The sequence below is a fragment of the Lissotriton vulgaris genome, chromosome 2_1, assembly GCF_964263255.1.
Source record: "Lissotriton vulgaris chromosome 2_1, aLisVul1.2, whole genome shotgun sequence".
In the NCBI taxonomy this organism is placed as follows: domain Eukaryota; kingdom Metazoa; phylum Chordata; class Amphibia; order Caudata; family Salamandridae; genus Lissotriton; species Lissotriton vulgaris.
In genome coordinates this window covers 890,316,646-890,334,753 of record NC_141687.1, presented here as the reverse complement: position 1 = coordinate 890,334,753, position 18,108 = coordinate 890,316,646, and the positions used below count along the sequence as shown (strand labels likewise).

At 43.5% G+C, this 18,108-nt stretch overlaps 1 protein-coding gene across 1 annotated transcript in view; it reads right to left on the bottom strand.

The window, feature by feature from the left end:
• MYOM3 (myomesin 3) overlaps window positions 1–18,108 on the bottom strand; it is a 387,718-nt gene that overhangs the window by 227,404 nt on the left and 142,206 nt on the right. The window contains exon 6 of the mRNA XM_086956426.1: window positions 7,345–7,440. Within this exon, the coding sequence (XP_086812552.1) occupies window positions 7,345–7,440 (96 nt within the window). The remainder of the gene's footprint in view (window positions 1–7,344; window positions 7,441–18,108) is intronic.

Here is an 18,108-nt window from a genome sequence, read left to right as displayed (position 1 = left end):
AGTGGATTGTGTGTGTTTGTGGCTAGTGTGGTACATGCAGTATGTGCACAAGTAAGCCAGAGCAATGGAAGCCTGCGGGTCCTATTCTGGAAGCCCCTGGCCTGCTCCTGTGCAGAAGCTGTAGGTGAGATTAGTTTCACAGACAGTGGAAGAGTATTGCTGTCATTCCTGATAATAGAGGGAGGCAACAAGGCTCCTATACATTCGCTCAAGCAACTCCTGCTGAGTGGAGCTGCTGATTAGCGTTCCTGTGGTACTGCTTTTTGGTAGGTGCTTGGGGTGGGGCTCTCATGTTTGTTCTTCAGGGTGAGAGAGATATTTTAGGTGAACAGTCTTTGTCTTCATTCTGATCACTGTTCAGTATGGCTGGTGAAAAGCCAGTGTCAGAAACTTCACACCTCTTTGTGTCTCTGTTGTGAGCACTCCGGGTTGGTGACTACCCTGCTGTGCAGAGAATCACTATGCACAAAGGCTCTCTCTGAAGAAAAGACTAGAGAGAACACTTGACTGAAGCATGCAGCAGACTTGTTATGAGATCTTTTTGCTCCAGTTCCATGTCCTTTCCCGAAGAAAGGGAGTTTTCTGCAGCATACTTAAGGCCTGCTGTACAACTACCAGAACTGGTGTCTGTGTGACAGCTAGCTTCCCAGAGGAGAGGGTACAGCAACAGGTGTGTCACAGTGGCCAGGGTGGCTGACTCTGGAATGCGGGGCTCATGGTTCGATCCCTGGGGCCGGCGGCAGCTCAGTCCAGCATCATGTGACTCTGGGTAATAGCTCACTTAATCTCCTGGATGCCCCCCAGTGCCTTGAATCTCTTAAGGGGGTGATATGTTTGCGCTTCACAAATAGGAATTATTATAGTCTTTAATTGCTGGAAGAACTGTACCCCTGATCTGAAGCACCTGGACGCCAGCCTGCCTGCTGAGAGTGTAAGAGCCTGCCAAGCCTCAGGGTGTCTGACTGGCCACGTAGTGCCAGAAACTGCCCGACTCTAGTTTGGAGGGTTTACCAGGAGAAGGAAGACTGCAGAAAGTGATCTACTAGTCTGAAGAGAGTAGGTGCATCTCTCCAGAAGTGCAGTTCCACGAGGGAATCACGGGCAGGAAGCCGACCATGCAATAGTAACAATAGAAACAATCATGGTTAACTGTGTTGCTTAAATCAAGAGCTGTGCCCAAGGTGAATGTAGCCACCAAAACCCAGAACTGTTGCTGTGGCTGACCTCACCACAGAAGGCAAAAACTATGTCCATGGTGGACTCCACCTCCGTAGCCAAGACTTGTGCATAGGAGGGTCACCACTGCATTATCTACGAAGTGCATCCCGTGACTGCTAGCGCGCTGTTGTGACACCCATGTAAGTTGTGGCCCATCTGCTTCCCAGTGACCCAGAAGCAGGTCTGATGCCTGCCATGAGCCCTCATTGACTTCAATTATCTGCATTCACCAAAGGACTCATGGCTGCAGATATGGCTGCAGCTCTGGCTACCCTTCCTGCTGCAGTCTACCCAGACCGATGGACACTCCTGCAACCATTCTGTCTCATCCTAGAAGTGGGCGAGATCAAAGACACGTGATGCTGAAAAGCATAGCGACAGGCATTGTGGTGAGGCTGCATCCAGGAGACTGTACTAAACTGAGCACAACCCAAATTGAATTGGGGTTCCTGCATCTGAGCCTTGATTAGTGTCTCACAAAACCAACTAACAGAGAACTGCCTAGACTCTCAAAAGGAGGGACTCATGTGAAAGAGAGAAAAGGAAGACAGTAAAGACAGTATCCCAAGGTGCAGTAGCCTAAGTGGCAGTATATATTATTGTACATGTGGCAGTATCCCGTTTTAAGCATGTCTATTAAAGTATGTTTCTTATCCAAATAAAGCAATAAGTTGTACAAATAGACGTTACTCTGCTGGGTGATCTGAGCTTCCTTACTCTAACACTACCTCCCTGAGAAGTGTGTAAATACTCCAAAGGGCTGCCCCTGAGAGTCAAATGCTGAAGAGGTTGTACATGGCCCAGTTTGTGAAGCAAAAGTAGGGCAGACTCTGGGACATCCAAGGCAAACGATCCCTGCCCCCAAAACTGAGGCCCAGTAGCCCCTGCTTGCCCGCTGCCCCCTGAACTGGATCTCACATGTGCCCTCTGCCAGAAAGGATATGTATTCAGAGTGACCAGCTATACATTGTATACCACCTAAATCTATATAGTCAGTGTCATTCCCTTAATACTAAGTACAAGTGGAGTCAAGTGCTCAATGGGTTCAGGCAAGAGGAACTAAAGGCATTGAAGGAAAATAAAGAAAACTGAGATTTGTTGAATAAAACTAATAAATAATGTTTTAAAAACCACTTTACAACTTTTCGATCATCACCAGTGCCCCACAGCACATGGCATAACTCTGTGTGTTATGCTTGAAGTGTTAATGTACTTAATTTAATGTATAGTGCTACGATGTACGTTTTTAAGCACCATATTGAATGTGTTTCAATACTTCTGAGATGTACATTGGAGGTCTGGCTATTGCCATACTTTGTGTGATCAACAGAAATAAAGCTTTAAGAAACACAACTGACAGAGACTTTGGCCACTCCCACATGTTTACCTTGATTACAGCATTTGATTGGGTAGAACTTGTCTGTTGATTCCGAGAAAGAGTGCAGTACTTGTTGCACTTCTATTGACTCCTGAGTCGTGTTGCCTAACCTAACAGGGCTGCAAAAGAAGACCCCTCCACAATGATTTGATAATATTGGCTAACACTATTGCTGTGTGAGCAAACAGCAGTATAACTGGTAAAAGTATTGGTGAATAGAGCTTCCCAACAAGGGAGTTCCCTCATCCAAAATGGTTGCAATTATCCTGTTTGCTTTTTCTTCCCCATTTGCGGGAGTGACATTCTAGACAAAAACGTTTATTTTTGTTTGGACCTTCCTTGCACTTCAGAGGTGCTGCTCACTGAGGCCTTTTAGCCTGCGGTCCTCATTTCAGTCCCTCCTACAACAATCAACAACCTCACTTCACTCTCCTCAACTTCACTAGCTCCTCCATGGACTTCTCCCATCTCACACACCAACAAGCTGCAGTCTCAGCACGATCTGCCCTCCGATACCAATCCCCGCTGAGCAATATTGCTGTGCAGGCCAACAGGGCCCAGATGTTGGTCTACATCCTTGCTTCAGAAGCAGCAAAAACAGCATGTCTGGCCACAGGTAAGTGCCTCGCCTTTCTTCACAGTGGCCGTTATGAAGGCCAATGGGGCTCAGTGAAGGGCCAACTAGTTACTCTTAAACTGAAAATTCTTCCCCCACCTGCACCACATCCTTTGCCTGCAGTCCCAGCGAACTCATACACCAGATTATATCCACAGTGCTTCATCTTTAGCCTATTGTTCTGCTCCCCATCCTGATGACTTTGCGTGCTTTCACCACTACCTTTTGGCTGAGCACCACTTCCAAAGACTGATACAGGCTCTGAAATCAGCCCCCATAGCCCCCGCTCAACTTCCTTTCCCATTATATTGCATATACTCTCCCCTCTCACATTGCACCTGTAGTTATGGATGGAACTGAATAAGAATCTAGTACTGTGGGAAGGAGAGATATTTTGTGACTGCATTTGTAGACATGTGTGTTTTCAAAGTTTTCTGTAGTTTAATGAGTGCTGTGTTAGAGGTGTGTTCGGGAGGTGCTGAGTGCAGGGTGAGAGGTGTGACTGCTGGATGACTGATATGCCCATGGGAAAACCTGGTACCAGCGTGCTCTTGTGTATGGATGGAGAGAGTAAAAGGTGAGCCGGTGAGAGTGGAGGATGACTTCTGAACCTATGTGGGTGTAGTGTGAGCTGTGTGAATGCAGGATGATGCATCCTTAGGCACCCAAAGTAATTCACCTTATCCTTGGCAGTTGGAAAGTGGGGATTCAGGTGTGATTTGAACAATGATTATCAAAGCTGATCGTGCAACAAAATGTCAGCCTTTCGGAGATGCCATAAGTTCGTTTTCTAGTAATGGGAGAATCATTGAAGGACAGAGCCAGATACTGAGCCCTGGCCCAGGAAAAATTCCTCTTGGAACTTTGGCCCAAGACTTTATGTGAGTTCTGCCAGCCACTCCCTAATGTCAGACACCAAGCCCCTTCCCCTTCATCTAGTGTCTACATTGTGCACCATAAAACCAGGAAACTTCGAACACAGTTTACCTGAAAGATAAAATCTGTTTTGCACTAGGCAATTGCCTTATTTCACTGTGCCTCCATGTCTTCTATCACCCTTTTTGATAAAAAAGTGCCTTAAAAATAATTCAACTTAGGATGTGCCCTCCTCAAAAACTTCACTTTTATATGCTTTAATAGACTTTAATGTTGATCCATATGTTATAACAATCTAAGCAGAGTTCAAATGACAAGTGACTTGGCTCTTGGTTCACTACTAACCAGGGCCACCGGAATTATGCGGCAGAGGAGGAACAAATAATGCAGAAGTGTTGACTAAAGTATGTGTCAAGAAAAAGCAAAATATGTGGCGTAATGTGGCACATTTTGTGATAGTTTTGCCTCGTTATATTATCATTTTTACACATTCAAACACTGTCTCTGAAAGATTTCACCTTATTTATACCAATTAACATCTAAATACAGCATTAAGCAAATGAAATATGATCATTACAACTTTGTGAAGGGCCTTGCAGAGCACAGAAACTGTATCTCCATGTTTTTCGTAAATTTTGATCCGTTTGTCAAAATCTACAGATTATGCAGCAGAAGAAGAATTATGTGGCAAATGCGGCACATCCAAAAGTATTTGAAAACCATGAATCACATAGTTCCAGTGGCCCTGCTAATAGCATCCTCATTGCTAGCATGAATGTTTCAAAGTTTACGTTTGGAAACTGTGAATTCTGATAAATGTCAGTCAATGCAGAAAATAATTTTAGTGTACTTAAGTGAATCGCTTCCAAGTTAAAGGAATATGCTTTTTGAAATGAGTCTTTGGCACTTTTTTTAATGATCAATTATATACTACATAGAGGGCTCAGTTCCTGTTTTGGAGTTTTAAGGTTAACCATGCCAATGGCTAGGCACTTTATATCAATGTGGTACATCCCCACGTTTGTATTGCAGCAACAGTCCAACAGTCCAAAATAAGTTGTGACAGTTGAAGGGGTGAGGGGGGGGCGTGGGGGGTAGCAATTAAAACACACAAAGACCTGTGAACTGATGAATGGTCTTTTGAAGACCTGAGAAGTACTTTCCATGAGGTTGAATCTTAGTTGTCATCCACTGTCCAACCCATGACAGCTGACGAGCTGCCTGTGCACTCAATAGACCAGGCTACTGGAGACAACGGGAGGGCGGGGAATGGCTAAAGCCCTCGCAGCCTAATGGGCGTTGCACGCCTGACCTTACAGTTCCTGTGTGAGCTAAGATTGTTCTATCTTAGCTGCATATGATGGGTTTTATGTGTGATAGAAGACTAAAATGATGCTGCTCACTTTGTGCACGAGCTTTCTATAAGAGTAGGACACCGCCTTTCTGAAGAAAACTACACTGACTATTCATTTAATTGTGGATGTTCTGGTCGGGAGTGAGTAGTTAAATAAGAATGAATGAAAAGTCCCCAGCATTCTTTTTCAAATTTAATTCCATCTGTTTTCCTTAACATTTATTTAGAAATAACTTAGACAGCCCAAAATTACTTTATAACTGATCTCTTCTTGTGTTTAAAAAATTCTGGATTTTTATAACTTTGCAAATTTGTATCCTGGTTTTGACAAAAATGCCAACTAGGGAAGTTTGTACTATTGCTGTCAGCAGTTCTGAACGAGGTGATGCACACCACAACTATTGCTGCTTTACAGTGTAACTTTTATCTGATACCTTCACACATAATATTGCCTCCTATCTAATTAGGTAGCATCAGTTGAGCTCAGTATTAAATTCAAATGCACCAGTTGCATTTTACTTTTGTGTTTGAAAATGCCTCACTAATTTCCCCTTAACATTTTGGATGAGGACCAATGTGTGCCATATTTCTATTTTTTGCCCAAGGCCTCACAAAAGCCTGATATCAACTTCTAGTGGCTGAGGTTAATTCAATCATTCTTTCCATCACCGAGTTATTTTTTTAATTAGATGCCCTAAGTGCAATGGTCATGCCCGATGTGCCATAGGACTCAATCTATACCTCACTGATAAGGTCTAAGTAGGCCAAAACCAGGGGCCTCATTTATGAGGCCGTGCGTCACTTTTACGCCGCCGGTGCGTCACTTTTTGTGACGCACCAGTGGCGTAAAAAATGCGCCTTGTTGCGCTATATTTACAAAGTGACGCATCTAGGTAAACCCCTGCGCCACATTATACCTGCGCCAGGTATATTGTATGCAAGGGGGGCGTATTGATGCAAGGAAGGGTCGTAGAAGTGACGCAGTGAAATCTATGAGATTTCACTGCGTCACTTTTAGGACGCTGTTGCGTCAAAATCTTGCACCTGCCTCACAGCAGGCGTAAGACTGACGCAGGCCCTTTCACATGGGGCTTGCCCCATGTGAAAGGATGCATTGCTGGAGTTGAGTCACTTTTGTGACACACTCTAGCAATGTGTCACTTTTGCGCTTACAGATACGTCAGAAATACTGACGTATCTGTAACTCCTTGCGACATGATGCGTCATACATTAAATATGACGCATCAGGAATGTCGCAAGGAGTGCGCACTGAGAAGTGGCGCATCGCTGCTTTCACGCAGCGATGCGTCATTTCTCATCAATGAGGCCCCAGGTGTGGGTTGCTTATGTTCACAACTGGAGGGGACCTGGCCTGACAGTTCAGACTGGACTGTTCTTACTGGAGCAGGACCAAGCCTGATTAGCATAAGTCTGTCTAGAATTCCACCATTAATTAAGGTCTGGAACATCACTCACCGCGATCGTTAGTGGCTAAGATTACTTCAAGCATTCCTGCCATGTTTTGTTTGTTTTTGAAGGAGACGCCCTGAAAGCGTCAGTCATGCCCAGATATGTGTCCTGTGCTCACTGTGCCATAGTACTCAAGCTATACTTCACTGATGAGATTTAAGGAGGTCGAAACTAGTCTGGAGTAATTTTTTTCTGTTCCCATCTGGAGGGCGTTTGGTCTGGCAATTTAGGCTGGACTGTTCCTATCGGAGCAGAACCCAGACTGGTTTGCATAAGGCTGGCATCTGTCTAGATTTGCACAGTGTGTGAAAAATGATGGCCGGAATTCTTCTTGGAGGGGTCACCAGTTGCTGAGATTACAACAACAACACATTCACACATTCAGAACCATCTGATTTACAAAACATACATTAAATGACAAAAATATCATACCGGCTGATCTCTAGCGTCAGCAGACCAAACTCGTGCCTCATCCTATATTTCCCAGCTGGAGCAAGCCTGAGTTCAATCGGGACTCCATTTTTGTACCTTAAACAAGGAACCAGAAAAACACAGTTTAGAAACAATATTTTCACTAGGGAGGTTACCATAATTTAAACTATGCCTGTTCGAACTATCAAAATGGAATTGTCAATCATGGAGGAAGTTTGCAATCTAAACTAGGTACATGATTTCTTCGTCTGCTTTCTTTACCAACAATAAAGCCACGTGGTCTCATTCACAATGTTTAGTAAATACACTGCACAATGACATCAAATTTAATTTAGTTGATTCTCATAACACAATTGCTGGGTATTTTCCAGATATTGCTGTAGCTATATGGTATACTTGAGTTGTTTCAGTGACACAGAACTGTTCTACTAACCTGTTTAACATTAACTGCAATATCATAATTGAAAGACAACATATCAGTTACCCTTTTAGCAGTTCAATATATTGTTGCTTTGTTTATTCTGTTTTGTATGCTTATACTCCTGTGATGCATAATCTGTATTATACCCTTGCGATGCATAATCTGTAATGCGCTCTGATGTAAACCCTCGGTGGTCATGTTCCCACATTATATAAAACTTCCAAAATAAAAAAATAAATAAATTATGTCATTAATTTTAACCGGATGTATGATCGCACATCGCAAACGATTCCAACGCGTGCTTTTACCACGCGCCAATAACATCGCAAAGACTATCACACTGGCACTGTTTACAACGCACGGCGTTTCAACGTCAATGAGGTGTTTCCTATTGCCAAGTACAATATATCGCACACTACAAGAGTGCACGCCATTACAACGCATATGCGCTCTTTGCAATCGGTGATTGCAGGTGATTGTAAATAAACTAATATTGTTTTTCTCTTCTCAAGGGCTTGCTCATGTCATCATTTCCCGATTTATGTCACCTTCTTATTTGTCCCTCCGTACTTTGGATCATTTTGCTCTCTGTGCACTCCGTCTTCTGTTTCTTGAATTCAGACTTATTTTCCCTGACGTTATCATGTCTAACTCTCACTTTGGTTTATTTTTCATCGTGTTCCCCTCGTCTTGCTGTCATGCGGGCTTTCGTTCATGTTTTGTCCTTTCTCTTTGCTGCATTCTTTTTAAAAGCGCTTCTTTCTCTCATTCCCTTCGCATTGTTTTTACATTCCTTCTTTTTCACTTTTAGTTCTGCGTCTAGCTTTGCCTATCTCCTCGCATTCCATCCATTTCTTTTTATTCCTTCCGAAATTCCAGAAGACTCTCCCCTACCCACCCGTGTTGGTCAGTGTGCCTTGCTGCAGCCATTGCGCGCCTATCGCCCCACCCTCCAACACACACCCATGGGGCTGCACCTCCGCACCTGCTACTTACTACACCAAAGGAAACTTTCCTGACTGGCAACGTTTTGCACACCCCATGGGGCATATTATCAAGGGGGTTTTCAGTTAGCGACAGCTAGTAGGAGATAGCGACCATCTTGGGCCCCACTTTGCATGTAGGTGATATTTATCACTAATGACATGGAAAGTGGGCGTGCCAAGATGTTAGCGACTGAAAACAGTCGCTAACATCGCTATCTCCTATTACCAACTTTTGGAGATATTCGCGCTAAGCGCGAATATCTCCAAAAGCTAACACCTGCCCTGAGCAGTTCTTAGCCATGTTATCCAATGGGAGGTGGATAACATGGCTAAGAGCATTAGCTCGGTAATGCATGAATATCGCGGACTTTTCAGCGATATTCATGCATTGCGGCCGATTTTTATCGCATTCGCGATAAACCTTGGTAATACCAAGGTTTATCTGCGATAAAAATCGCCGCAGCTCAGCGTTGTTTCACGCTAACCAAGCAATAGCGATAATTATCGCTATTGCTTGGTAATATGCCCCATATTTTTTGTTTATATAGTGCTCAATTTTAAAAGGTTATCACGTGCCTCAGTCTTCTTAAACTTACAATTTAGACGTCAAAGAAAGCTTCATTCTGTCTGATGGACTTACTTACGCGTTTTTAGTCTCAAGCCATTCGAAAAGCAGGCAGCTGGGCTCAAGGGCACAGCAGGTAGAAATAGAAGATGTGTAAGCCCCAGGCCATTTCACACTATGGGAATGGGGAGTCAAATGTGGAGGTGGATGAGGGACGGTGCACTTTAACTTTTGGCCTAAGCTATAATTTTGACGGAATTTAAAGTTGTAGGTTTGGGTCCATGTTTTTCCCGGAGGACAGATTCAGAAACACTTTTGCGTTCGTTTCGTTTAAACCCATCGCTTTGTTCTGGACCCAAAGCAGTTCTAAACATTTTTGTACACTTTCTCTCTGCCATATCAAGTGTAATCTTAAAGTAATTCATCATAATTTAAATATGTGTTTATGCATAATCTATTTAAATTTTTTTTATTACTTTAAATATTTAATTTCAAAATTATTTGTAACCTTCAAATTAGTTCTTGATTAAAAAATATATCTAAATGAGTGGTGTCAATGGCGTTGTTGTTATAACCACAACAGGTGCAGTGGCATCAGGTCCCAGAGGTATGAGGGTACCACTGTACACCGAAGTATGGCTGTCTTTTATCACCCAATCATGATGGAGGGGTCCTTTACGGCCCCTGGCACCTCTACTAACGAGTAAAGTCCAATCGAATCCATTATTCCTCTATTGCTGCCCACGTCACCAGCACTGAGCGAATGAAGTGCCTGGCTTGGGAACAGAGGGATGCAGCAGAGGGGTGATCTGAGGGGTCTGGATGGTGGACTGGCACACCTGGGGGGAAGGGAGGGGCAACAAGTGGATGAGGGGCAGAGAGACTCGAGGCCCTGTGTTCAGCGTGTCCTAAGACAACTGCACGAAGCAGTGTTTGGTGGTGACTCTAGTGATGAAAAATAAGGCAGTGACGCCTGAGAGAATATTGAGACTGCCCAGCCCTGTACATGCCAATGGAGATGCAGAGCTGAACTATTGCTGCTGGAGGATGATGGTTGTTGCAGCGTGAAAGGTGCCCTGGTTCGCACGCTCCATGTGGAGGCTGCATGGCTGGTGAAGCAGGACTGGGAGAAAAGTGGTTGCATAGCATAGCAGCCCTGTGGCATTCAAAGTCCCGCCCTGCATCACTTTGGAACACTGGTAATGGGAAGAGTAGTAGATCGCTGGTTAAGAGACCAGAGACAGCCGGCTTGGCAAGTGGGGAAGGGGTGTGTTAAGGGACGTGACTTTACAGAAGAGGTAGAAAGTGCAGAGAACTTGTTTGCAGTTGCCATTGATTTTGAGCTGTCAGTACACTAGAAAGATTTTAAGCTGAATTAGGGGGCTTGTCTGCATTTTGCACAGCATCTGCACTTTTTGTTTGCGATGCTCTGCTGACAAGGAAAAGTTGTCTCTCCCAACCAGCAGGGCCTTTCTTTTAGATTGTAGCCAGTTTCAGTTGCGCTGGTGTTTGCCGGTGACGTCAAAAGCGTCAAAAATGGTGGCACTTAGGAAGTTAGGGAGCTTATTTTGACGTGATACACATTTGCACGTGGCCTGTAAAGCTGTCATTAACATCGCATGCGTTGTAATTGCATGCGATGTTAATGGCATTGCGCCGTTGTAGCATGCGTAGCAAAAGCATGCGATGTCAACGATCCTGCGATGTAAAAGTCGCGGTGCGATGGCACAGCAATGTATTGACATCGATGTAATGGGTGTTTCCCATTTTAACCAGATGATGCATTGTAACTTGAAAGAACAGCAAAGGTGGACCACAATGACAGCTAACTGCAGGCCAGATGTACGACCCTAAATTGCATGCGCAAACGGGTTTGCGACCCGTTTGAGCATGGAAAATGGCCCAAGGCCATGTACAATTCCTAAATAGCGAGCCTCAATTTATTTGAGACTCGCTAGAAAGGAATTGCAACTCACTATTAGGAAGGGACGTTCCCTTCCTAATAGCGTCCACAAAGCAATGTATGAATGTTTTGTGACTGCAGAAGCCGTGGCTCAATGGTTAGAGCGGCAGACCCTGATGCAGAGGTCTGGCCCGGGACCAGGGTTCAATTCCCGCCTCGGTGGCACTTGGACTCAATCTTCCCGGACCTGATAATTCTCGCCTCAGTGCCTAGTCTAATCATGGGTCCAACTCTGTGACTCTGGGCAATAGCTTGCTTAATCTTCACAACGGCCCCAGCAGCGCTTGGATGCCCGGCTTCACTTTCGGGGTGCCCAGGAGTGGACATCTTGCAGGAAAGCCAGTAAGGGTTCCACAGTGGTATGAATACAGCGCTACGAGACCTCTGGGTAGAAGGTGCTATATAAATACAAACACACAATTGCGGTTGCAAAACACTTGTAAATTTCCACCCTCTTCAAGAGGGTGGAAATGCAGTTTCAATTTGAAAATGAAATAAAAAATGTTTTTTTTTTCTAAATGCATCCTGTTTTCCTTTAAGGATTGCCTTTAAGGAAAACGGGCTGCATTAAAAAAATAAAAAAACAGCTGTATTTAAAAACAGTCCCAGACATGGTGGTCTGCTGAGCCCAGCAGCCTGTCATTCCCAATTGACTCGCAAATTCCGAGAGGCTCATTATTATTCCTGAGACTCGCAATTTGGGACCCCATTGGGAATCTCAAACAGTGTTAAACACACTGTTGTACATGCCAAATAGCGCCTCGCAAATTGCGAGGCGCAAATGACTCGCAATTTGCGAGGCGCTATTTTGTACGTCGTACATCTGGCCCGGAGTACGCCATTGGGCTACCCTTAGCAAGGATATCCAATAAATAACTTGACCTGTTTATTAGCTTCATATTTATAACGATTATATATTCATTTTCCATTTTTTCTTTCAGTTTTAAAATCCTCTCAATCTTTTCAGTGGTTATATATTACTTTGTATTGATATAGATAGGAATAAAGATTATGTAGTACAATTGATGTCAGGACTATATGTATATTTTTCTTCCAATGGCATTAGTTTGTAACTCAAAGACAATTCTGAATCATCATGTGGCCAGACTATTGTTTTTTTACAGTTAAAAGAAACCTTGTTAGTAAGACCATTTGCAACCAAAATTATCTGCAGGAAAACTGCATACCTCAGTGAAATGCTAATTTGATATCTACCAGTTGGACAACCGCAGACTTGGAAAATGTATAAAAAGGCGAAAAGCTTTTCTGAAACAATTCTGTACATTTTTGTAAAAAAGCAGACCAGCCCAATTATAAAACTCTGGCATAAAACATTCTACATTTATTATAATTCAAATATTAGCAATTGTAGGCATAATAATGACCAAGCAAACAAACTACAAGAGTGTGTGAGGCGAATTCACTAGAAATAGACGCTGCATTATCGTATTCTGGGGCATATTTATAAGACCCTATTACCACAGGAACCCCACTTTTTATGACGGTCCTGTGGCGATAGGGGTTCACCTTATTTACAAGGCAACGTTTACTCACTTAACGTGGCTTAACCCTGCCTTGTAAATAAGCCTTCCTTTCACGCTGTGCTTAGCATGAAAGGGGAGGGCAATGAGCGTTGCAGTGGGCCTTCCACCGCAAAACCTGTTTATTCTGATGCTGCTCCATATCTATAAGGGAGGTGTAAATACTAAATAAGAGACAGTGCCAGAATTAAAACCAGGAAAAAACCTGGCGCAACAACGACAAATGTTTAATATCTCCTCGTTTTTGCTGTTTTCATATGTGCTGAGTTGTGCAGCACACATGGAAACAGCAAAAAGCAAATGATTGTTTATGTACAGGAAGGTTCCCCTTCCTGCACACAAACAATCATTTGTAAAAATGCAGTTTGCAACTTCTAAGTGTGCTACATTAAGCAACACACATAGAAGTTACAAAATGGCATTTCAAGATTGCTTATGTGCAGGAAGGAGGACCTTCCTGTACATAAACATTATTTCCCTGCATGCAGACACCCTTGCACTATGGTGCAAGGGTGTCTGCTGTGGTACTAGGCTGCTTAGTGTAGCACCAGCGCAGGGGGAAACGCAGGGTTGCAACATTTTTTTGTAAATATGGTGCAGCCCTGCGTTTCTGAAGTGGCGAAGTGAAGCATTAGGCCAGGAAGGCTGATACCTCACTCCACCATTTCATTTGTAAAAATGCCCCTCTGTATTGTGAAGAGAGCTCTAAGGTCAGACAGAGGAAAGAGGAAAAACTGAAAGCTAAAGACTGGGAACATGGAGCAGGTACAGGTTAAGGTTAGAATGCGAGGTGGCTTGCTGACTAGAAATAGGGCTATATAAACACCATAGCATAAGAAACAAATGATGGACGGAATGCTGATCAATGCAAACATTCACCCCCAGTCACCAGATCTGGGTTTAATCCATACACTATAAACAGACAGGTAAGGAAAATTGAGGAGTGTGGGTCAAAGAGCTCCTCACTATACCCAACCCCCCCTCAAACCAACAACCCACAGTTGCCAGATGCAATCAAGTAGCTTGTTTTTTTCAAAATAAAATCACCAATATTTTACAGTCACTTCCACCTTTAAACGATGATAATCCCCTGGCCGCCCCATCAGCCTCCGTCACTGGTCCAACTCTAGACAGTTTCAACCAACTGTCTAATGACGACTTTTTGAAAGTCCTCTCAGACTTGAAAAGTGGCTCCCCTAATGATTCAGCACCTATTCGCATCCTCAAACAAGTCGGACCCACCATCTCGCATCTGGCCACCAACCTCATTAATGCCTCTCTTAACCAAGGAGTGGTCCCTCCTAATTGGAAACACGCCATTGTCAAAGCTCTACAGAAAAAACCAGGTATGGACCCTGCGGATCTGACCAACCTCCGCCCAATTTCACTCCTACCTGGACTAAGTAAGATTGCAGAGAAGGTGGTCAACCGGCAATTGTCTGCCTTCCTTGAAACCAACAATCTCCTTCGTCCCACACAGACAGGCTTCCGTCCAGGTCAAGGGACGGAGACAGCCCTTTTGAAAGTGGTTGAAGAGGCCAGATGCATCTTGGATTCGGGAGGATCAGTGTTACTGATCCTCCTGGATCTAAGCGCTGCATTCGATACGGTGGATCACAAAACTCTCATTAAGCGCCTCTTCAGTTTGGGAGTAAGGGGCACAGCCCTCGGCTGGCTCTCTTCGTTTCTAAAAGACAGAACATTTCAGGTCTGCGAAGGGAATGTGCGATCCGACATTCTCCCTCTCCAGTGTGGGGTCCCCCAGGGCTCTTCATTGAGCCCTACACTTTTTAACACATACATGGCCCCCCTGGAAGATGTGGTCTCCCCTTTTGGGATAAAAGCCGTCACATATGCTGACGACACCCAAATGATCGTATCATTCTCACTGGAAGAGGACAAGGTCAAAAATCTTCATGACTGTTTAGAGGGAATTCATGCTTGGATGTCCACCTCAAGGCTCAAGCTCAATGGCTCGAAAACTGAGCTCATGCTGCTGGGAAATAAAATACCTTCTCTTCCCTCCGCCATGTGGCCAGCATGCTTAGGCCCCCTCCCTCAACCCAAGACTGAATTAAAAAGTCTGGGTTTTTGGCTTGAACAGGACCTATCCCTGAAAACGCAAGCAAAAAAAACAGCTGGCACATGTGTGGGGCTACTGCGTTCCACCAGAAAGATCCTCCCATTACTTCCGGGACCTTCACAGAAATTGCTCGTTCAAGGTCTAGTCTTATCAAGACTGGACTATTGCAATGCTCTCTATCTGGCTGCCCCAGAATCCACGATCAACATTCTTTAAAGAACACAGAATGCTGCTGCAAGGGTTCTTACAGGGACCTCCCGTAGAGTCTCAGCCAAACCCGCCCTTAAGGCACTACATTGGCTGCCGATCCGCGAAAGGGTCAAATTTAAGGCCCTTTGTTCCACTCATAAAGCTTTGCAAAATCAAGGGCCCCCAATGCTAAAAGCTATGATCTTCCCATATAGACCCAACAGGCCCCTACGCTCAGCCCAAGGTCATCTGGCCACAGTCCACAGAACCAGAAAAGCCCGAACTGGAGGACGTCGTTTCTCGGTTACAGCGGCCACCTCCTGGAATGCTTTGCCATTTCATCTTCGTTCCGAGACCAATCTTATGAAATTTCGCAAGCTCCTTAAAACGCACCTCTTTCCGCAATAACTTCCTCCCTCCCTCCGACTTCACCCTCAGATGTTCTGCAATCCCAGCGCTGGGACGCTCACGGGCAGCCATGCGCTATATAAAACCTAAATTTCATTTCATTTCATTTCATTTCATGGGGAATAGAATGATGGCTGGACAAGGGGGGGGGGGGCAGAAGAGAACGGGAAAGTAAACAGATCTCATCCATACAAGCTTACCAGTTAAAAAATAGAGGAAGAAGATGGCACAAGTTAGGAAGGTGAGGACAAATAAAACAAAGAATTGGTGGTTTTCGACGAACAATTCAACAAAATAGTAATAAGTGCAACTGATTTATGTGATCCTGACTACACTTGTGTAACCTTTTGTTAACATGAAAGGCCGTGTTGGATTTACCAATCTAGAGAATGACCCTTCTTTTGAAAAATGTGACGAAACAGAAAGGATGGAGAACAGTCACCAGAATAACGTTGCACAACTCAATGTGTCCTCTAGCTCACATACGACAAGATCGGTGGTGATAGACAGTACATATTTTTTTAACATAAGGGAGAAAAAGAAGCCTTAAATGAAGTTTATATTGGTCGTTACAGAGAAAGGTAATGGATGAATCTACATGTATACTGTGGAGGTCAGTAGTCTGAATCAACTCAAAACACTTCCTGCAGAAAATAGTCTGAAGGCTAAATACTACTCTTGGTGCAATGTTGTGAGCACCATAAACTAGGACTTCAGTCTATTCACCTTCTCCTAAGTTGCTGTTAGTTCCTGTGAAGAAGTGCAAGCAGCATCTACGGATGCAGAGGAGTCAATTGTGAACCACATAAATGTCCTTGAAAGTCACCTCTGCATTGACATACAGCCAGTGCAGGGTTTCAATGGTCAGAAACAGGAGTCCCAGAATATCTTTGCTGTTTCCTTTCTGGCAGTGGTATTTGGCACAGATGAAGCTGGAAGATGTGATGCTCAGACAGGCCAACGTAGAGTTATCTGGTATAGCGGAGCAGGATGGGATGATAGTTTCGACTACATTAGATTGTTCCTCTTGATTTATGAAACACAAGATGCAGGGGAGTAAGTAGAGCACTGAAGCCGAATGTTCAATATGACAGATTGCGCTCCAAAAGCGATCACTGACTATCGGAAACACAAATATCGTGTGACAGAATATTGTGTCAAAAATATTGAGAACCAAAATATTGAGAAGGAGAGTTCAAATAGGTAAGCATAGATTTACTATTCTTACCTCTACATACCATGACAATATATATTTATCGTCAAAGTACATATATGTGCAGTTATACATAATAAAACTTTGCTTACCTATAGAAAATTACCTTCACAATATTTTTGTCCTCGATATTCTTGACAAAATATTTTGTCCACGCGATATTTCTTTCTATGATATTATGTCTGCAACCCCTCCAAATGTACAGGAAAATATGTCATGATTGTTTTCTTCTGTGCACCGCTACCTATTGGCTCTTTGAGGATCATATTCCTATGCTCCTATGCAAAGAACAACTTCATTAACCATGCATTGGAAATCCTAACATAAAGATGCTGTCTATTGCAGGCCTATGATGCATCGCTAATAATTCGATTTTAGCGCCAGGACGCCCTCTAGATAGCAATCGCTCCCTACATTTAAATTATCATAAAAGAACAAAACAAGAAATTTATAATCTCACTCCATCCCTTATCAGTGATTCACGTGGAGTAACAGACTTCTGTTCCACTTTGTTGAGCATGGAGTCTGTGAAGAATGCTCGGTCATTGAAAACTTTTGTGCTGCCTTTGTTAATTCGTCCTGTAGCATTGACAGTAGAAGAACTGCACAAGGGAGATGATTTAATGGAATTACAAAGAAAGAAAACATACACAATAGATTTTTAGATTAATAGATCCTCTGTTTTATTTGGTATTTTAATAGATCCTCTGTTTTATTTGGTATTTTAATAGATCCTCAGTTTTATTTGGTATTATCTTGGATCCTAATCCCCTCCACATACTTTTGCCATAAGGCTAGATTGAAGAAACACTTCCTGATTCAAGATAGGGTGCTTGGGAGCTCATAGTGGAGAGCGTTTACCGAAATGAGAAAGCTCAGAGAATGATAAATACTTGCAAAAACCATGGCCTTTAAAGTGATATATTTTCCGTTCCTGGAAAAATATGAATTTCCTGGCTTTTGCCTAAAATATCTAAATGTTTAAGCCAGAAAGTAATCTCAGAAGTGCAGCGCCTCATGCCTGAATGGACTATAGACTCTCCTTGGCTTGACATTGCCAGGGTCATGCAATAAATATCCATGGCAAAACCTATAGGTGTTTCAAACATTTTCATATTTTTTGTTGTTGAAATGCTCAGACCTGATCCCACTTCGTAATAAGGACTGAAATTGCTGACCACAAAGGAGTCCCAAAAACATGTAGCTGTCTCAGGTTGCTTATGTTTCCATTGTGCACGCATATGGTGGAGCAGTTTGGGCTAAATGGTCCCTTTTGGGACATGTCCTTGAATTCGTTTTCTATGGCTTTCCACTGACTGTATTGTAAAGGCAAGCTAATGCAACAATGGAATAGCACACTTTCTCTTTCGCCATCTAATGTCTACAAAATGAGGG